The following is a 22,668-nucleotide window of genomic DNA, read 5'->3' as shown; positions in this document are numbered from 1 at the left end:
CTGTGGGCCCCGTGCATCAGCAGCAGTCCACCGCCAGGTACTGTGATCCTGTGGAACCTGAGGGATGTGTTCAGCTGAATTGCACCTTCTCGCGGCTGGCTCCCCTATGCCAGGACGCTGCCTGAGTGGCCCACTGATCCCCCTTCCAGCGCATCCGGGTTTGTGAGGCACCATTTGATCGTGATACCAGGCAGCAACCTCTGTGATGGGCCCCCTTACAAATTTTCTTGTTTCTTCTTGGTCCAGTGTGACCGCCTGCAAATAGTTAAATAGAAGAAGATGCCTGAATATTATATTCTGCTTTTATGATTTTTAATGCACATATCTTGAAAAGTATTCATGGTATTTTTATCATTTTGGTCTTGATTTGTTGATAAAACAGTACGCGATTTATATAAACATGTGTGAAGTCTTTTTGTGGTGTATTCATTGTATTACTGCACAGCTTTCCAAACTTTTCATGTTGGTGACACACCTTTTTGTGAAATTTGTTTCAGGGACACGGTAACGCGAGCTAGCGTTGCGAGCTAGCCCGAATCAACCCCACACACACACAACCCGACACCCACACACACCCCTCCACACACACACACACACACACACACACAACCCACTCCACACACACACAACCCACCCCACCCCCACAACCCCACACACCCCCCCACAACCCCACACACACAACCCCACACACACAACCCCACACACACAACCCCACACACACAACCCCACACACACACAACCCCACACACACACATCCCCACACACATATCCCCACACACACATCCCCACACACACATCCCCACACACACACACAGCTACACACACACACCCACACCCCCCCACCCCCCCACACACACCACCCCACACACACAACCCCACACACAACCCCACACACACCCACACCCCACACACATCCACCCCCAGATAATGTACGTATGTTTGTATGGATCTGAAGAAAACCCACATGGTTGGTAACAGAGAATGAACAGGAGATTTGCACATTTGTGATATTACATTTTATATATTTACAATCACGTTACATTCCACACATATTTACAATTTTATGCACAGTGAGGTCAACTAATTTGCCCAGAATCACTCATTTTAAAGTCAAATGCCCTGGTTGAACACTTCCAGAACGCTGATCATAGCCCTGATGAAATTTGCTGGCTGATCCTGGAAAAGGCCTCTCTGGCCCCAAGGTGTGGAAATATGGGGCGCATACTAGATGTGAGGGAATGCAAATGCATGTCACTTCTTGACACCATCAATAAAGGCCTTAATGAATCTGAAGTCAGCCATGCCCAACTAGCGTGTCTCTCGCATGAATGAGTAGCCACACACACGTGCATTGGTATTTTGGCAAATATTCACATAATACAGTGCATTAACATCATCGTGGTTTACCTACCTTTACTCTGATATGTAGACAAGATACATTGTTTTCCTCCCTGACTGTATTCATATATTTTGAAATGCTAATAGTGTGTAATATAGCAAGTGTTTCTGCACTTTTATTCGCTATGATTTTGCCTCCCTCCGTGGAGTGGATACAACTCAATGATGTAATTTATTTTGTAGCATTCTCGATGTAATCATGTTTGTTACAGAATGCACATTGATAACACATGCTATGCAAACAAGATACAAATGTTATTAATGCGTAGTATGGCAATTATTTCTGCACCAGCATTCGCTGTGTTTATATAATGGAACAATTTTCATAATCATTCGGTATGTAAATACATTTTTAACACAATGCGCATTGTAAAACACGGTTTACACCCAAATAGCTGTATGTAATATCCCCCAGCCCCCCTCCGTCGTGTGTGTCAGCCCCGGCTCTGACGGCTCCCGGGCACACACACAGCCGCACCCGAGCACTTCTCAGGTCTTTGAAAGACCACTTAACGTGCTAATAAGACTTTGTTATTCATATTAGAGCCCCTGCAGCGCCACTCTGCCTGTTGCTGGAAGGCCCGCGGGGGTGATCTAAACAGCATGCTGATCGCGCAACACCCATGGAGCGCAACACATTAACGTGTCGCGCCACACAGTTTGGAAAGCTGTGTATTACTGTGTGTGTTAGTGTGTTGCACGAATACTTTACACATTGCCTCTGTTGATAAGTCTGCCTGCTCTTTGCCAAGCTACCATAGGGTGAGCAGAGGTTATCTTCTTTGTGTATCTAGCTTACCCTGACTTGAGTAGTGGATTTCTGCCTGGCCATGGTATATAAAATAGCCAACCAGTAACCTCATCTCTAACACCCACTGCCTCTTTCAATTATGCCCCAGTCTTACATACCCAGTGTATCTGTCAAGTAGTGGTGAAGGCAGTGAGGCACTTCCAAAGGTGGCAGTGTTTCCTAAGCCCAAAGTGTCCCAATATCTCACCCGCAGTCCTGATGGCCCTTCAGCAAAGTCTCCAAAGTGGAACTTCCTCCTCTCATTGGCTGATTGTCTGAGCCTTCAGACTGGCAGCTAGTAAGAAGAGACAAAATCTGTGTGGGAGAGAATGCGAAGTTGCAGTTGTGTCTTTGAGCATCCCATCATTCACCACTTCTTATCTTCTCGTATCCATGCTTCCCCCAACCTGAACCCGGCACTCATGGCCTATCAAACCCTGATCTCTACGCTTGAGGGCTCAACCCATTACATATATGTGCTAGATCTCCTCAGAATCTAGGATGTAGAGATGTGCCAGATGAAGCTCTCCATCTGCTCATAGTTTGGCATCAGGGTCTGAAGCTCTCTCTCTCCGTGCTGTCACCCGCACCAGAGAGCTAAAAGGGATCCATTATGGAGCCACTGAGACAGGAATGGGTAGCTTGGTGGGCAAAAAAACAATGGATTGGAATGCCACCCCAAGTGATCACCAGTGGTTAGCCAAATTGATGTCACTTTTTCAATCACCTTTTGTTTATTTGATGTAACACCCTAAGTGGCAACAGTATTCCCAGACATGGGTCCCCGTGCTCACTGTGCCACTGGCACTAAGGTACACCTGACTGTGATAAGCATTGGCAAAGTTCCTATTTACCTAACAAAGTTATTACTTTGTGGGTGTTCACCACTGTTTTCCTGACACACTCTCACACCCATGTCCTTACCCAAATCTTATACGTACTAACATGGAAAACCTGACATAGTGGCTGATTTTCCACCACAGTGAAAGCATTGGAAAGTACTAATTCTGTGAATCTGGATAATGGGTTTGTGACCCCAAATCAAAATGCATATAGACATATGTTAGACCTGGCATCTTTGGCATGGTTTCCCTTGATATTTTGCCTTCAGACCCCCTGTTTTGCTATTGTTGTTATTGACTTTGTTTTAGCTGGCTTTGATAAATTGGCCACTTTATCACTGCTAACCAGTGCTAAAGTGCATGTGCTCTACACCTAAAACATGGTAACATTGGCTTATCCGAAATTGAAATATTTAATTTTCCTATATGTCCCTAGTAAAGTGCACTACATGTGCCCAGGGCCTGTAAATTACTTGCTACTAGTGGGCCTGCAGCACAGCTCGTGCCACCCACTTAAGTAGCCCTTTAAACATGTCACAGGCCTGACGCTACAGATCTTGTGTGTGCAGTTTTAAAGTGCCTTGTCGACCTGACAAGTTAACCTACTTGACAGGCCCAAACCCTGCTTTTTATTACATATAAGGCACCCCTAAGGTAGGCCTTGGATAGCTCATGGCAGGGTGGAGTGCATTTAAAAAGTTGGACATGTGCTTTTAATCTTTACATGTCCTGCTAGTGAAATACTCCTAAATAAATGTTTCACTTCTGCAAGGCTGTCTCTCCCATAGGATAACATTGGGATTACCTTATTACATTTTAGAAATGTAATTTCCAATTGACGAGAGTTCAGACCCACATTTTCTGCAACTGGAATCACAATTTAGAAACTCAACTTATGGTGAAGTTGGATTTTAAATTGCAATTCTGAATATGGCACCTTGAAAAGTTGGCATTTTCTTTCTGTAACCATTTGGTGCCTTCTGCCTGTCTCTGGAATATACATCTGGGGTGGGCGACAGCTGGCTTTATTTATTCTCTCTAGACAGCCACGCACAAAGGAAGGGTAGGTGTGACTGCGTGGCCCTCTGCATCCTGATGGGTCATCCTGAGCAGAATGGGAGGGAAGAGCTGACACTTACACCTGAAAGTCTGGGTCCTGTCCCCACACAAAGGGTTGCATACCCCCCTGTAGTGAGTCTGGAGCCAGGGCTGGTAAGAAAGGGACTTGTGCACTTCAAAGGCATCTCTTTGCAGTCTCCCCACCTCAAAGGCCCAACTGGGTATGAGTACTAGACGTCTGACAGCACCAACTCAGAACACTTCTGGAACTGAGGACAGTCCACCAGGAAGAAGGACTGATGTGCCGCTGGAGGGACTGCTGAGCTGCTTTGTTGTGATGGCCTGCTGCCATCTTGCCTTGGAGTTAGAAGGACTGCATCTCCATCTCTATGTCCCAGAACCCAAGTATCTCCAAGGGCTCGTTGTCTTGCTTCCTGTTTGTGAAGTCTCAGGGATATCAAAGACTTCTCTCTTCAACCTATAAACAACACCTGCACTCTGTGTGCTGTGAGTTCCGCTCCGACAAGTAGTGTCAATCCAGTCCTGGGTCCTTGAAAGTGAGTTGAAAGTGCTGCAGCTGTTAAAATACACTTTTTGACTTTGTTGTGTCGATCTGCACCAGCGCATCTACTGCGATGCCTTGCCGCTGCTGAATGTATCGCGGACACTGCATCTCTGACTGCATGACCCATTGTCTCCAGTTTCTGATGCATCTCCCCCTTGGCGCGGGTCGGTGCCAATGCATCACTTCCAGCTGCTTGCATTGTTTTCAGCCCAGTAGTTCAATGATGACACAGCGTCCTGGTGTTCTTTGCATATTGACCTTCAGTGAATTCTTTTTTTTAACAAATCTTTGTATTAACAATGCTCATGAGACCAAACAGCTTGACACAATTGCAATACAGCACAGTGGGGCACATCACAAAATTAGACATCGTAGTTATCTATAGGGAATCACAAGGACATTAGAACCTTCAGCGCATTCTTGACAGTGTGCAGTTCGGAACCAATGCATCGCCGACATCTTGAGATCGACAACCTCCCTTGCTACTCGCATCGCCCTTGACGTTGACTCATCCAAGTCACTGGTCAGCGGGCCATGGCTGGTCCCTGTATCCAATCTGTGCTCGATCGCGGTCGGATTGAACGTTTGGATTTGACCTTGTAAAGCTTGACCAGATAGCCCCAATTGACGCTATTGGTCTCTAGGCACTGCAAAACAGTTTATTCTTTAAAAATTCATATTTTGGCTTCTACTGGGATTTTTGTCATTTTGGTCTGTTTTTCTAATAAAAATGTAAGCTATTTTTCTAAGCTTGTGTGGCGTATTTTTGTGGTCTTGTCAGTGTTGCAGTTTGAAGTGCTGCACAAATACTTTTACATATTGTCTCGTAAGTTAAGCCTGATTGCTCTGTGCCAAGCTACCAGAGCGTGAGCATAGGCTAGTTTAAAGTGTATTTCTGAGCCACGGGTGGGATAGTGGATACCATTATGTCACATCATAGAAGGCCTGTGAATGCAAGTGGAAGTTCTCCTCAATATATTAATGAGTGGCCGATAGGAAACCTGGGGGCTAGGGGGTGGGGTCGTTTTGTTATTGGAATTGACAAATGTTCTTTCTATGATACTGGTACGTGTTGTTTGCTATGCTGTCGAGTTGTATTGTTACAGTCATATGTTTTAGTATCATGTGTATTATATTATTCTTGTTAATATGTCAATATAAACAATTTTTTAAAAAGTGTTGACTTACCTTAAGATCGTGGTTTCTGCTTGGACAGGGTACATACCTCTGCCAGCCAGAACCCCAATTCCTAACAACATAAATGTAATTTCCAGGGCTATTTCTGCTTAGGTCAGAAAATAAAGGCTAAGCTGAAATGAAAAAAATAACCCTCTTTTTTAGAACAGTATGGGTTTAACAGTTTACTCTTAGATGTGTTCACTTTGCAAGGGACAGTTGGATTGTTCTGATAATCAGCATGGCCGTTAGCAAACTCAGTCATTATTCGCGACCCCATGCTAATTGGCATGTATTTTGTAGGATCGTTGATGGTATGTCAAAACGTTTTCTGCATTGTTTCAAGGCGAAATTTGGTGCATCTTGAGGTAGCTGTGTGATTTTTGCACTTTATAAATGTACACACTCACTTGATCACCCTCCTCACAGGACATGCCTAATGCAAGGATTGTTGTGGTGAGGAGGGATGTTGCGAAGTCATGTTTTGCAACGTCTCTCATCACCTTTGAGCCTGCAATCTCACCATGTAGAAGAAATATATTCCCTCTGCTCATAGCGTATTTGGCAGCCTCCAGGTATTGCTGTGGCACGGTGTAACAACTTTGTGTAATGCAATGATAAATGGTTCACAACACTGTTTCATCTTTCACCTCTTCATCCTATGCCAATCCCACAATAAAAAGGGATGCCAAGACCGATTTAACTTTTTTATGTTAAACCCAGCAATCACATGTTTTACTAGCATTTAGCAGCTCTAGGATTAGACCTCTTTGGTACCATAGAGCCCTTTCACTCTGCCCCTTTGTGCACTTTATCAGCATTACATATATTTATTCATTTAAGGCATGTGCTGTCTTTCAAAGACGACATTAGCACCCACCATATAAAGACATTATATAAATTCAGATCTAGTGCATTTTAATTTTGTCTAAAATATGTGAATAGCCCAGGATGTATGTTTATAGTATCTGGACAAAATAAAACCTTGCATGCATATAGAATTGTCCTGCACCTTTATTTTTGAAAAATAGTTATTTAATATTTCCGATCTGCGTCTGTTACATTGGTGGATACAAAAAGGAGTGTCAGTCCGTTGGACTAACTAAGATAGGTCACAAATTCTGTCTGGTTGAGCTTCATTCGGCCAAGCTCCCACATTCGATTGAATTTGTGTGCCCCCCAGTTTGAAAGTTAAGGTGTAAGATTACATTAACCTGCCTGAAATATTTTATCACAATTATTTGTGCCATTGAATAAGTGGATATTTTTTTAAAAGTCTATGAACTTTCTTTATGTTTTGCTTCGCAGAACAAAAGCAAATTTTCGACATATGTCATTGCAGCTGGGCTACAGTATGGATTCGACGAAGGAATCCTGCACACCTTTTTCAAGGTAACCGCATTTTTTAATGGAATGTTTATGTGCAATGATTTCGGTGTCAAGGGATTTGACATCAGTGGTTAATTTTCAGTGAAATGTTGTAGATTTCTTTTATTACAGCTAATGGCTGTTCATAACTGGTAAAATATCAACCTTTCTGTTTAAAAACTGTAATTCCATTGATATATTTCCCAACAATTGACAAATACATTACTGGTTTGAAATTAATAGAATTACCCTTGTGTCTTCAATACACGTATACAGAAGACCGTTCTCAAAAGCTCATATGTCTCTGGGCAAGTCTGGCCCAATCCACTACCAACATAGACAACATATTAGTTTGTTTGGCTTTTAGTGCTTCTTAAGTATAGACCCTTTATCAACCATGCCACTAAATATTTGAAATCTGAATACTTTTTGTTTTGTTAGATATTTCGGGAAAATTAGGATATGACAACCCAAGGGGGGGATCGAAGTACAGTAAAGATGCATTTGTATGTTAAGAAAAAAACATCGTTCATGGAATAATGATGTTTGATGGTGTTGTATATTTAACAAAAAGGAAAACACTGTGACCCGCTTTAATACACAGTCCAGTAAACACTGCTGGTATACATAAAACATACTTTATTTTCCAAGGTATTCCAGTGACTAGAAAATAGGCAAAATGGACTAGGAGTGGTAACAACCATTTTTTCTGACATTTATCTTGCTCTGTCTTACCATACAGGAGGTGTTGTTTTAGTTAAGTTATACACTATTCTCATCCCTCTTCCACCTGTAGCGCCCATCAGAAAGAGAGAGGCTGTATCATAGGAGTAATTTTCGCAAGCAAACTAATGACTGCCACTAAATAGCCCACACAGTAGCACTCATAGCAGTGAGCAGTGTGCTCACACATTTAAAACATTGCAATAGTAACTGATTTTAAAATACCAATGTATTTTTCTAATTCCATTAAGCAGATGCAATGTAAAAAGTATTTCTATATCATTCACATTTACCTGTTGCTGGGAGAAGAGACAGAATGATGTATAAGACAGAGCTTCAATCATCCTTCCCACCTTACACAGAGAGGCATCATAATGACAATCGAGGCAACAAATCTGGAGTTTTTTCCTACAGTGAGGAAGGACTTCCTCATTAGAATAGTGGCACATGACTCCCAACCACAATGCAACCCTCATGGAGGTCCTGACAGGGCCTTTCCAATGCATAGGTCCACTACTGAAAGATGCTGGCAAGGGCTGAGGATCCTTCTGGATGGACATAGTGAAGGACAACGCACAGAGTTGTCCTCTGTCATCCTCAACGTCCAGCAAAGCTTTTACAAATGTCTGGATTCAATTGTTCTTTGAGTTCAGTGGAGGTAAATACGTAGCAAATCCTAGTTCTTTCATATGTACACGGAATGTGTTCTGTTAAGGTGCCTTTCAGTCTCTACCATGTGATGAGATATTTCGCTATCAATAGCTCTTACAATGTTTTTTCTTACACACCCATTTAAGCTTTTTTTGGACTCTATGAGAGGGGGCAGGAGTTTACAAACCTAGATTAGGACTGTTTGTTGGTCAGGTATTTATTTTTAACGTCACTCTCCTCTGCATTTTAAAAAAAGGAGCACTCTGCCATACACGCTTCCTGTAGGACAGGCAATTCATATGGCCAAAGCAATTCAACAGTGAAATGGGAAGAGGGATTGATTCCAGCTACAATTATCTAATTGTGCGTAGATACACAGGGGACCCATTTCAAGTTGGCCACCCATGCATGCATGTGCATGGGTGGCCATAATGCAATAGCTTTTGAATAGGTACAACAAAAACCATTACAAGATGGTTGCCCCGTCATCTACAAGTACACACATGCATGGGCAGCCATCTATGGATGGTGTTTGCTGTAGTTTACCTTTCTAACTTTCTAAGCAAACCAGCATTGGCAAAGCCTATAGCTTGGCAGGCAACATCAGACCTATTTGCTTTGTCACTGCTTGTTTAGATTTGAATCACAGCTGACTTAGTGATTTTACGCTTTGTGTTGGAGATTGAATGTGTGAAATGACATTGTTTTGGAAGAATAACTCAATCTTTCTCATAACAATATCAACATTACTCAAATAAGTGTGGTCTTCGAATAGAAACAATATCATGAAGGGAATGTAAGTAAGTCATTTTATTGTTCAGTTAAATTAAACTCACATCTTAAAACAACTGGGGTGTTAAAAATACATAAAACGATCCTTATTTCAGATTATACCTTGAATTTTGAAAATACAGTCTTTCATATTGAGTTTATTAGAGCTCAGAGGAATCATGCAATCGCATTGCGGGCTTCTTCTCTGAGAAAGTGGCCACGATATATATTCCTCTTTTGCAGGAGCAAAAAAAAAGGGGGTCAGAATTCATGGAGATCAAGCGGGAGGATGAGGGAGCTCATAGGCTGGAGAATTTTGTCACCCCGCCCCCTGAGGCACTACGGCAGATCTGTAGTTCGATCAAGTCAGGGTCTCCTAGGGACCACGCCTCGCCGAAACTGCTCGTAGAAAGCCTTGATATCCTTGAACCCTATATTAGGTACCTTTTAGACGTATCATTCAGGACTCACACGGTGCTTGAAGGATGGAAGCAGGCGGTGGTACTCCCACGCCAAAAAAACCCCAATATCAGCTGGGAGAAGTTAGATAACCTCCGTCCTATCTCGCTGCTACCGTACCTAGCCAAAGTGGCAGAGAAGGCCGTTAATTCCCAACTTATGGCCTATGTGGAGGAAGCCAACTTACTCCACCCGACTCAGTTTGGGTTTCGATCTCTCCACTCAACAGAGTCAGCGCTGCTGATGGCCGTAGAGACCCTCAGACAAGGGGTAGATAAGGGACAGACTATGGCCCTTATCCTTCTTGACCTGAGCGCAGCCTTCGACACTGTAGCACATTTCACCTTGCTGCAGTGTCTGAATAGGGGTGGGGTCTCGGGGGCGGCGCTGAAGGGGATTCAGTCCTCCCTGATGAATCGGGGATTCCAGGTTAGACAGGGCGAGTACTATTCTAGAGCAATCAACCTGGATCAGGGGGTGCCGCAGGGCTCGGCCCTGAGTCCGACTCTATTTAATCTTTATGTCTCCCGAGTGGCGAGTATTGTGGAGGGCTAAGGTATGCGAATCGTGTCGTATGCTGACGACACACAGCTGGTCATCTCACTGTCACGGGCACCCGACCTGGCGGCACCCAATTTCAGTGCCTGCATGCAGGAGCTTGCATCCTGGATGTCTAACAACTGCCTGAAATTGAATGGCAGCAAAACAGAGGTGCTCGTGGTGGGGGAGGCCCGTCTGTGTGGTCCTCTGCATGGTGGCCGTCCTGTCTAGGACCTGCTCCCACGCCATGCCAGCAGGCCAAGAACCTGGGCGTGTGGATCGATTCAGACTTGACATTTGCACCGCAGATAGGTCGTGTGGTTGGGGTGTGCTTTGGTATCTGAAAGGTCTACGGAAGATCTTGGACCTCCTTCCAACTGATGCTAGACAGACGCTGCTGCACGCCCTTTTTACCTCACGACTAGACTATGGCAATCTCCTATATCTAGGTGCTACGATTAGGAGTCTGGATCGTCTGTATCAAGTCTCAGTTTTATTGTCTATTCAAGCTTCTTGAAGTGAGTAAAAAATAGATAAAGTGCTTGTGCTTCAGGGTGTAAACATGGATTGGACAAGGCCGGCCCACAGGTAGTTTGGGCTGTTAAAGTGTTGATTAAAAGTAGTCCAGCTGCGTGCTATTCTCCAGTTGCCAGTGGCTTGGGCTTGAGTCTTTCATCCACCATGTCAAATACGTTATAAGTCGACAATTTAGCTGTATCTCTTCTGGGTTAAAGCACAATTTTACGGCCTGCCTGCAGGTCCTGATGCCCTTCTGGTTGAATATTGGTCAAAGTGAAGCACGTCTTATGTCCATCAGGCTTGGGCAGATGCAAATAATGTGCACTAGATCCTCTTTTCCTGTTCTACAAAGACGTCAGGACTGTTCTTCTAGTCTCCTTTTCCAAGGCGGCAGGTGGGGGAGGATTGGTAAAATGCCAAAGCGCAACTTTTAATTATTTTCCTTTATCTTCAGTTTACTCCCGTTTTTAAATAAGCTTGTGGCATAAGAGCTTTATAATCACTAAGCACTATCCAACCGTAAGCCCTCTTGGCCAAAGTTTCCTTATCTTCTGTTATGGATATCATTTGAAGGGGATGTAATTTCAGGAAATTATATCAGACTCCACTGTCATGTTGGAGAGCTCTCTCAAAGATTAAGGAATTCTGTTAGGAGCCTGTATTACTCAGAAACTCAGAAACTCTGGTCACCTGTACAAATTGATCCTATGTATCTCTGAAAAGTCATCTAGTGATCTTGGACAGCCATACAACATGATGACACTGTATTACATCAAAAAGTAAGGCTAAACTAGATTTCTAGATTGAGTGCTCATCACTGAAACATCGACTCTCAGTCAGCTGTCATCTCCTAAGGGTCAAAGTGAGTGAAGTAGGGGTGCAGCGTTGTATGTCCAGTGCACACCTGTGAATATGGTTTCTCGAAATATGGTGCCTTACAAAATCTTGAAATCATTTATTAAGGGTACTGTAGTTCCAAAACTTTCAATGAATGGTGCATACATGCCAACCTTCCTGATTCAGGTGGGAGAATAGAGATTTCAAGGCTAGTCTCCCGCCTCCTTATTCCTGCATGCATTAACCGATTTTTCAACGGGCTTCTGCCGACAGATACTGGTCTTTTGTGACTCGGAGGATGCACTGCCAGTAGCCTGCTCCCGCAGACCAGTGCAAAACATTTTTGTCACCCTCTCTGTGTCTGCTTTACCGCTTTCTCTGTGCTTCGGACAAGTAAGAAAAACAATGTAGTTTTGCATTTCTGATATCCAATCTTGCAGCAGCACACTTGCAAATTCTGTACATGACAATAAACCCGATTAAGGCCTCGCCCTCAGGTGAAGTCAATGGGAGAAATATGTCATCTCGTTTATTTTTAAAAAATCTCCCGCTTTCCTCTTCTAAAATGTTGTAATGTATAATGGTATACATAAAAGGGACTCTTGTAAACTACCTTTGGCATTCCTTTTCCAAAATGAATCTACTCTAATGCCCTCTGACATGCATTGGAGAACAGCTTAAAAATTCCAACCTGTGCACAACTGACAAAAACCTCTTACCTCCCCAATGCAATACAGATACACTTGAGGAAAGTAGAAAAGAGGAGCAAAAATGTATTTGCATTTACCCACTACTGATATGTTAAGCAATCAGGTAATTAATACATTGCATTTGCTTTTGGCGTTGAACACATTACACATTGACCATCTTGATAACTCTTGTTCTTTCTTCTTTTATAGGAAGCCTGGCATGGTGAGACTCCTGCATTGCAGGTCTATGGAGATGGAACCAATGTACTTCCTCTAATTCATGTTAATGATTTAGCAGGGTAAATACTTATTTTCTAAATTGTAATAACATGTAATTCGGTCAAAGTTTTGGACTGATGCTGCTGGTTTTTTTACTCTGAGAGTGCACTAAGGCCTGCTAACCATACCTAAGTGCCAGTGCCCGACCGTAAAATGTGTATGTTTGATTTGCTTATACCCAACTGGCATAAGCTAAATTACTTGTAAGCCCCTAGTATATGGTACCATATAGCATGTAAGTTAGAGGGTCACCCCAGGGATTGCAGCACTGGTTGTGCCACACTGGGTTTGACAAAGGTAATACATGGCTCCCAGTTTGCCACTGCAGACTGGAAGGGCAGTTTGAAACTTCTAACTGGACTTTGCCATTTAAATCATTAACAAAGTTCACTTATATATTTTTAATATGTATGCCACCCCTAAAGTAGGACTATCAAGGCCAACGGCAGGGTGCCGTACATTAGAGTGGAACATGTACTAATTACATGTTTCAGCAGTAAAAAGCAGAATTGTTGTTTTTACTGTGGAAAAGGCTAGTAGCCCAATTGGTGAGTGAAGAGTTACCATCTGCCCTAGCAGCCCTGCTAACCTCTGATTGGGACTACTAGGGTTGGTCCTGTATGGGATCAAACAACTTCTTACATTAAGGCCAACTTGTTCCCAAGTCGAAATTGATAGAACTTGCTGCAATACACAACTTTTACATAGTTGCCACTTTGTTATTGTAGATTGCAAAAAACACAGTTGATGGACAGAATGTAGAGCAATGTCATACATTCACCCCAGTACAAGGATCTGGGCCTAAATCCATCGTTTTTTTGCACTCCACACCACCCTGGGTTAGACACTGGCTATATGCAAATCAGCTCTGACCCTGTGCCTCATGGGAACAGTCCAGTCCGAACTACCAAGCCATGTCTTTCCCAGACCGGAATCAAGCATCCAAGGACCGGTTTCTGGCTATCAGCCTTCATCAGCCTGGATAGCTTGACTCCAGTGGTGTGGACTGCCTGGGACTCACGTCTGAGCATACCCAGCCCACTCGGGGTGAAAATTGCAAAAAACACAGTTGTTATTGTAAGCCTTCTGTGACTGTTTTCAGTGCAATATGGGGTCTGTCCCGGAGTCATCTTTCTGCCCTGCTGGGGAGACGTGGAAACGACTCCCAGGAAAGGACACAATAGAAGCCTACGTGGAAGAAAGGATTTACCTCTCCTTGGCTAGAAGTTGGCCCAAAAGATGAGCTTCAAAGGAGACATCAGCTTTGAAGAGCAAATGGAAAACACTTGGGAGAGGGGCTGCTCTATTGTTAAGGCAGACAGGCACCACTGGGGACAAAGAGGGGAAACCAGTTGTCAAACCGTTTTTTCAGGAGTGTGTAGCCCCCTTGGTAGCCACAACTCTGGGTTGGGCTAGGGAGCTCTATATGCTGAGAGAGAGGTTCTGCCATCTTGAGAGTGCGCAGAATAGAGACATCTGGAATAGTTAGATGCCACACTTAACAGGAAGTTGTCATCACGTGGGAGGGAACCTGGTAGTCCATTGGCTAGTGACAAGAGGCTCTAAAGCACAGTTGGCTGACGTCCTGTTCGCAGGACAGGACCACAAGAGCTTAGGAAGTCTCCTGCGGCGAGGTGGGAGCCCAGATTGCAGAATCGAATCGCCGCTCCTCACCAATGTGCAGCTCAAGGGATCAAGACCCAACACTCAAAGGTTGCCCCTTAGTCTGCTGGACCCAGATGAGTCATTGAAGCGCAGCTAGGTAGCCCAGGAGGCAAGTTACCACCAGAAGAAGAAAAACGCTGAATCTGCTATGCTGGTCGACTGGTAGCCCAGCGATGATGGGACGTCTACCTAGCTCGAGAGGACTTCGAGGGATGTCAACCCTGTGGTCAGGATCGCCTCACCAAGCCCATGGACCGAGGAGTAGCCCCAGGAAGACCCCATCAACTGCACAGCATCTTCAGCATTCTTGAGCATCTTCAGAATCCTGTATCCCTTGCCTCGGTACTACTCCATAGTGGGCCACTTCTCACCATAGTAACATCCATTTACGGGAAACAACCATCACAATGCAATCATTACATCGCACTACCTTTACATAGCAGTCATTACATCGCAACATCCTTTACATCGCATGTCATTACAATGCAGCCATTACATTGCATGTCACTACAACACATGTCATTACAATGCATGTCACTACAATGCATGTCACTACAACGCAGGCATTACATTGCAAGTCATTACAACGCCTAGTACCCTTACACTATCCGACACTTACCCTACTGTTGCACTCACTGGAGTTAGAATAGTAATATTTACCCCTACACCATCCAACACTTACCCTACTGTTGCACTCACTGGAGTTAGAATAGTACTTTTTACCCCTACACTATCCAACACTTACCCTACTGTTGCACTCACTGGAGTTAGAATAGAAATTACTACCTCTGTCCTATCCAACACTTACCTTAAATGCAATGTAATGGTATGCAATGTAATGGTATGCGTTTTAAAGGTATAATGCGATGTAATGGAATGCGTTGTAGAGGTAGTTTATGAAAATGCGATGTAATGGCATGCTATGTAAAAAAATGCATTGTAAAGGATGTTGCGATGCAAATACTGTGTTGTAAAGGCATGCATTGTAAATGTATGTATTGTAACGTCCTATGCACATGATTGGCTCCTCCTGGAGCTCTTTTGAGAAAGGAGAGTTAACTCCCTTCACCCTCCCCTACCCCCACTAATCTATCCTTGTCGTCTCTTCTTCTCTTTTACTTCCCTCTTCACCCCTCTTACTATTTGCCTCCTCCTATACGCTGCTCTTGTCTTTCTCCCCCCTCTTCTCTTTCTCCCCACCTTCCTTTTCCTTTCCTCCATCTCTACTTCACCCCCTCCCTTTCCCCCTGGACAAGCCCCGACGCCTTGCCATGTCATGGCTTGAGCCGTTTCCCTTTTGTGGACTGGCGCATCATCTCCTCCTATTCTGCTGAACACTTCTGTCCAATAGCATGGGACACATCTCCCCTCTCTGCTTTGTTATAACCCTTTACCTTTCCATTCACTCTCTTCCCCTCATAATGGATACTCTCGTCCTTTCTTGTTAGATGTCTCCACACGCTACTTACCCAAGTGGGACAATTGGACTTGCTGGTCCTCGAAGCCGAGGACTCTCACAATAGAGGATATTGTTAGTATTGTATGCATTGCTCAGTTTGCCCTCCCCTTCTCTATCCATTTCCCCCCTCCCCTTTACCCTTGCCCTTCCCTCCTGTTGCAATCTGCATCACGTTGTACTTTACTGTACCCTGGTATCATTGCTCTGTTTTTCAATAAAGAATTACAACACAAAAAGAGAAAGTTAACTGTGTCAAGGAAGAGGATCAGATTAAAAATGTATAGAGGAGTGGGTGTTTAATACTCTCTCCCTCACATGGTTAAAACACGAGAAGCACTGTTCAATGAAAACCCCAGTCTATATCATCAAAATGTTTCTAATGTAGGACGTGCCTGTTCTCTTCAACTCAAAAGGACTAATTGTGGGATACATCAGCAGGCAAGATGTACCTTTTTCTTCCTTGACATGACTTTTGTGAAAAGGACCTAACTGACTGAATAACAGGGTAATGTTAGAGACCACAAGGAGAACATTTGTTCTGTCCTGACAACTGTCGCAAAACCATTGTGGCTTTTTTATAATGGACAGTAACATGTCGATGATACAGACTAGTGGGTCTGCTTTAAACAGTCCTATCTACACACCCATTGTTCCTGTCTGTTTCATTTCCTGCTGCTCCGCACTTAAAATTTCTTGGATTTGAGAATTTGTTGTCAATCGTAGACTAATGGTTAATATATTTATCATAGTACAAAACTTACAATGGAAATATCCAACACGAAAAAAGGAGCGATCAACTCTTATATGCTGGTGTCCAATTGTAGATTGAAGTGAAGACGCATACATTAATGTAAAACATTTTAGAGCCAAAATGTACATCAAAAATTTTCAAATTCAAAATTTAGTAAGGGATATGCAAGACAAAGGGAGTGTGAAATTAGCTTGATTTTTGGTATTATTTTGAAAAATCATATAACATCTCTCTCTCTCTCTCTCTCTCTCTCTCTCTCCCTCTCTTTTTCTCTCTCTCTCCCTCTCTTTTTCTCTCTCTCTCCCTCTCTATGCACAATTTACAAAAACTGACGTAACCTATGTAGGTGTATGAGTAAGTTTATGCTCCATAAGTCTTGCATTCGTACATCAGGAAAAGCTAGAAAGTTTTGTAGTTATACTTTCCCTTTGCTATAATCCTATGCCTGTGGAAAGTTAGAATAGTAGAACATTTCACTGTTTAAGGAAAATTCATAATTGCCCTGTTATTGTTTCACTAATTTTTTTCATGTCGAAATAATTCATGCCAATGAATAACTTTTGCTACATTCACTAAACAAATTGACCTCTTCCCTACATGTAATGCACTACCAATGATTTACAGAAGCAGCTGCACTTTTAGACGTACAATGAGTGTGGGGAATGGCACTGCATATGTTAGTGAATTCTTACACAATAATGACTGTGATAATTTGGGGGTCAGTTTTTACATTTACATTTCATCTGAAAGTTTCTTGTGATGTATCAACTTTGATTTTAATATTTATATTTAAAATCAATGAATTGAGAATGTTATTAAGGGATGTTATTCATGAAATCTGTTTTATCTACACATTTTTTATACTGGTTTCATTTTGTGCTTTTATGATCTATTAAGAACGAATAAAGATTATTGAATTTAATCGAATTGACTGTGTGAGTTTTTACCACCTTTGCAGCATCAAATCATATAGGGGCACATGCATCAACGTATGGAATTGCGATTCCTTAATAGTGATTTTTAAGGAATCGCTATTTAGGAATCACAATTCCTTATGCATGTAGGATTCGCTAAATAAATTGTGATTCTTACACATTCCCATATTAGCGAATTGCAAATTGTGCTTGGAATTTCAAGGGTGCCAGGTGGCCAAAAGGCCACCCTGATTCAACCCCAAAATTGGCATGTGTGCACATGTGGCGCACACACATGCCCCAAGGGCATGTGTGTGTACGCCACATGGCACTTAAATTTCGTGCATTTTTCGAAGGAATTGCAAATTACCATCAACTTCAAGTTGATGGTAATTTGCAATTCCTTAATGCAAAGTCGCATTCTGAGAATGCTTCTTGCATTGCATTTAGGGGGTCGCAAATTGCGATTCCCTAACTGCATTTGCAAAACATGGCTTGGGGCTTGATGCATCACAGGTTACTGATCACAAAGGGGACGATTCTGCATATCAGACCGTTTGCGACCAGTAATTAGCTGGATGCATGTGCCCCATAGTTTTCTGAAAGGGGACACTGGTTTCCTTGCCTAAAGTCTAAGTATGACTGTGGACCATCCACACAATCTAGAAGATAATCCATAGTTTTGGGTGTAATCTGGCCAGACAAAAAATTTGCAGGTCCTGATAAAACGAATCGGGATCTACGGATTCCGTTCCCACATGTCACGTTTTTGCATGTTAGTTCTTAGATATGTGGAAAATGTTCTTTTGCTTCCGCGCCAGTGCCTGCTAGTTTTCCCGGATTACACTCAGTTGGCTGCTGATCTTGTCTTATTCTGCCATTTTGCTTTTCCTCCGTGGTGGTCTTCGTGTATCAACTCAAACCTCTCCTCTGCCCACTCTTCCCACTTTGCATGCTTGTCCCTCCAATTAACAGATCTCCTCTGTTTTGGTCTGGCCCAGCTGTCCTCCTCTTGTTCCAGGAACCCACGCACTTCCTAATCCATGTTCTCGTTCCCCTTCCCGTGATTCCCTTACATGGCTCACTCTGTGTGACGGACCAAAAGCCTAAAGATTCGAGCAAAAACAGCAGATTTTGTAAAAATTCTAAGGCTAACAATTGACTTTGCCACTCTCTGCCTTCAATAAAGTGCTTTAATGTTTCTTAAATACTAAGTGCTAATAACTGTTAATAATGAACATGCAATAATGAGCCCCGGCTGAAGGCATGAGAGTACAGTGAGGGGAAAGGCAATTAATAACTGTAGATCCGAGGCAGCTCCTGGGCTCCAAGGTTGTTAGCAACTGTCCAGCCTACCCACAAACGTCCATGTCTACTTTCTTTGTGATTTATATCCCAGTTCCAGATCTTTACTGAATTTAGACTGCAGGAAAACAACAGTATGTAACGACACACTGGCTGAGCCAACCTCAAAATCTACAAAGGTTATTAATCATTGTATTCTGTATATAAAGTGATGAACAATATTGTAGGTAAAAGACCCATGTTGTAAACTATAGTTCCTGTTCTGGACAGTAGAAGCTTCATTCGATTCTTGTTATGTGCATTCAGTAATTACATGTTTTCTATCATTTCTAAAAGCTATGGTAGCTATTGAGAAATGGGATTGGTTGACACTGATATCAATGTTTAGTTGGTAAAAATGTAACTCGCTGTGTTGTAGAGTGGTGCAGAATATTGCAGACCATAAGCCAAGAACACACTATCTAGTGGCAGTGGATGATTCGGTGCAAACCCTTGACGAAGTCGTGAAGGTAAATAACAGATAATTTGCCATATACTAAAGTAAATTTCACATACAGCTTTCAAGTGCAGCAATGTCCTGGTTGATTAAGGCCTGTAGAGCTGAAGTGTTTTACCATCAAATGTCTTCTGATTGTTGACATTTTGGATAGTCTTTATCTGTAGTCCATGTTTTGAGAGAGTACCCTATAAAAAGTACACAAGCATTGAAGTAGACATAGAGATGAGTAATTTTATGAGGGTGCTGTCCCACTTGTGTCATCTTACCTGAATATGGAGAAATGTTGTGCTGCCTGTGTAATTTCATGTACTAGGACATGTGACAGTGCTCCTTCATTCACAACAATTCATATTGCAGACCTAGGAAGTAGTATCAGTACGTGATTTAGCTGTGCAGACTACTTGGTAACATTCATATTACAAATGACACGTTTTTTAAATTTAGGCTTTAGTTATGCATATCGTATTACACCAGCGATTGCAGTAAAACCATACCGAACATTTCATCACTTAGAATTGCAATGCCTCGTGCACAGATCCCAGACAATGAGTGTCTACTCCTAACATGAGAACTAAGTAATTTTAGTTGTAAATTAAAGCTTTTGACTGTTACTCGGTTATCCTGATCTCACTCTATCTCTCGAAATTTCCTGCACCAGCAGTCAAGACCTGGAAAAACTTCTTTGCAAAGCATTTACTCTTGAAAAACTTCAGCTCTCATGTGTACGCACCCCTCTGCTTTTGATTCCCCCATCTTTATATGCTATAGCCAACCTTGCAGGAAGGAAGCTTCCCCTATTAGTCAAGTTAATGACTACTGCATCTATCAAGTGCTACAGCAAAATCCCATATTAATTAGCAAAACGTGCTGAGAAGCCCATCTTGACAAAGGATAAAGTACCTAGCCGTGGCTTGTAGAACATCTGGTACTCAAACAAAAGCAGATGATGTTCCCTATAGGCCATATGTTGCATTGGAGCAGCATGAGGCCTCATAACAGCCCCTGGGGATGGATTGGTCAGTTGTTCAATTGGGTATTTTCCTTGGTGGTTGGAGCCATTGGAGTCCAGATTGGCAAGGGCCGCTGTTGGATTATCTGTCACTTTCTCAGGCTACCCCAGGTTAATGGCAGCACTGAGGGGCTTCAGGAATAAAGAGAACGATAGAAAGAAGGTGAGATGAAAGGCATTATAGAGGCAGGAAAGATAGAGCAGGGAAGGATAGAGACAAGGTATGGATGTATTGAAGGGCTGCAAGAGCTCAAGAGAAGTGAGGAAGGAAGCGGGCTGGTTTGAACAGTTTTGCCGCAGCAGTTTTTGGTTCCCAGTCCAGGCCTGATAGCTCTTCAAATGCCATGTGATGACTTTTCCAATATGCTTCTCCAAAACATTGGAAATGGATAGTAGTTGAGCTGAAGGCTTAATAGATCATTTGATTTCCTTCAGTAGTAACCACTGAAGTATACCCATTGTAAAAGGGATGGTTTTACCAATGTGGCCACTATTGGAAGGGTTTGCATGGCATTATACTACACCCATGATGGCTAGGGGAGCCATTTCTGTGGCCCTGTTCACCCCTTGAGTGAAGCCATCAAAGGAGGAAGATATAACTTGACCTTAAAAAGGTGCTTCCATGGCAGAGTGATCCTAGCCATAGCACTATTCATCAGCAAGATATCATGGTCAAATCTAAGTTACTCCGAGATGTTAAAAGATTGACCTTGCTTTTCAGAATAAATAGCCAGATGCCATGCCAAATAGCTTTATCCAGTCAACTCTGTCCCTATGTTGACATGTTTCTTCTTCACCTGGTGACATTACTCATTGCAAAATCTATGCCCATTTGACAGCAAGCTGTGCTTGAGGCAGCAGAACACCTCTGACTGCAGTTCTTGTAACAGCATCTAGGGGTTCTTGGAATACCAGTGCTTGCTGGTAGAAGCCTGAACATTGAGTTGGGAGCAAGGAACAAGATACTAGTTCAGCAACTCCCCGCTAGTAGTGTAGGAGAGAATGGATTCCCTGTCAATGTATACTTAAACCTTAATAGCTTGACACATTTTAATGGCTTCCCATACAATGCCTGAGAGGGGTGGGACAACTTTTAAATTCACCCTGCATCAACCATATATCAACTATTAAAGAGTCTATGTGGGGAGCAGTAAGGTATGTGTGGCTTTTTAAGCTGTATACCACGACCAAAAATAAGATTGTAGATGTGATACACATTGTATCTAGACAAACACAAATAGTCCAATGAGTACATGGTATCAAGAATGTCTGCGATTGAATTGATAGAAGGATAATTAGTCATATATTGATGTCCTCCAATGCAGTAGTGCAGAGAAGGTGTAAATATAATGAGAGCCGATTATCTGGGGCTTATACATAAGCATAACAAATGGTCACAATCTGAATTTACTTGACATTGGGATTAGTGTAGGTTGCACAGATCAAGTCATTCAAAATATCACTCCAACTTCCTTCTCACCCCTCCTTCCACACCTTTTCTTTAATTGTCCCTGGTCTATTCCGGGTCACCAACACTTTTAAATAATGGAATGCTAGCTGAGGGTGGCACATTTATTCATTTTCAAACTCTCGATAAGACCCTCACGTTCCTATTTTCTTTAAAACTTCCTTCACATTTGGTTGAAAACACCAATGTAGATTTCGGCCTGATTCCTGGATAGATCATTCTGAAATATCTGGAGCACTACAGACAGAACTCTAGACGAGTATTTACTACACAACGTATTTGCAACATAATCCTCTTGCCGAACAAACAAGACTTTACTATATGGCAGACTTTTCTCCGGTGGCACAACTTCAGTGGGGGTATACAATTACTTGAATTCTCTCTCTTTCATAATCAAATTTTCTACTTTTTGAGCCCTGCAGAAATGTGTCGAAGTATAATTCTCAGTGTCACAAATGCCAAGAGAGTAATTTTAACAAAAATGAACATCTCATTCTTTTCAGTCTTAAAATCAAGTAGTACAATATTTAATTGTGATATCTCTTTCACAGTGCATCAGTAGTCACCTTGGGACTGGAAGAGTTGAACATGTTCCTAAAGAGAATGTCTTCCTTACCAATGAATTAACGGTAAGAACTGCATTGTCCTTTGCTGAAACTTGTCTCACATTTTCTTTAATTCCAGCTACTGACTCTAAATATGTAGCTCCGGTTACAAAACAATTCAGAAAGGAAAACAAAGTTCTAAACAGGCTCTGACAAGTCAAAAGGTCATACTTATTATTAATATTGTGTTTTGAAAGAATTGACATTATTTATGTATTGATAGTAACGTTTTGAATGTGTGGTTGTGTGGATAGATAAGTAGGTGAGTGAAGTGGTAGATAGACTGGTTAATGAATGGGATGATGGAATGTAGACTGGTAGGTGAAT

General features: G+C 42.5%; 1 protein-coding gene across 2 annotated transcripts in view; it reads left to right on the top strand.

Moving 5' to 3' along the window:
* AK7 (adenylate kinase 7) overlaps positions 1 to 22,668 on the top strand; it is a 344,520-nt gene that overhangs the window by 235,622 nt on the left and 86,230 nt on the right. For both annotated transcript variants that reach the window (XM_078660128.1, XM_078660127.1), the window contains exons 6-9: positions 7,139 to 7,222; positions 12,598 to 12,686; positions 19,179 to 19,269; positions 22,288 to 22,365. In XM_078660128.1, coding sequence (XP_078516254.1) covers positions 7,139 to 7,222; positions 12,598 to 12,686; positions 19,179 to 19,269; positions 22,288 to 22,365 — 342 coding nt within the window. The remainder of the gene's footprint in view (positions 1 to 7,138; positions 7,223 to 12,597; positions 12,687 to 19,178; positions 19,270 to 22,287; positions 22,366 to 22,668) is intronic.

Source organism: Lissotriton helveticus, chromosome 9 (genome assembly GCF_964261635.1).
Source record: "Lissotriton helveticus chromosome 9, aLisHel1.1, whole genome shotgun sequence".
Taxonomy (NCBI): Eukaryota; Metazoa; Chordata; class Amphibia; order Caudata; family Salamandridae; genus Lissotriton; species Lissotriton helveticus.
Note: the sequence above shows the minus strand (reverse complement) of the source record. Positions and strands in the feature narration are given on the sequence as shown.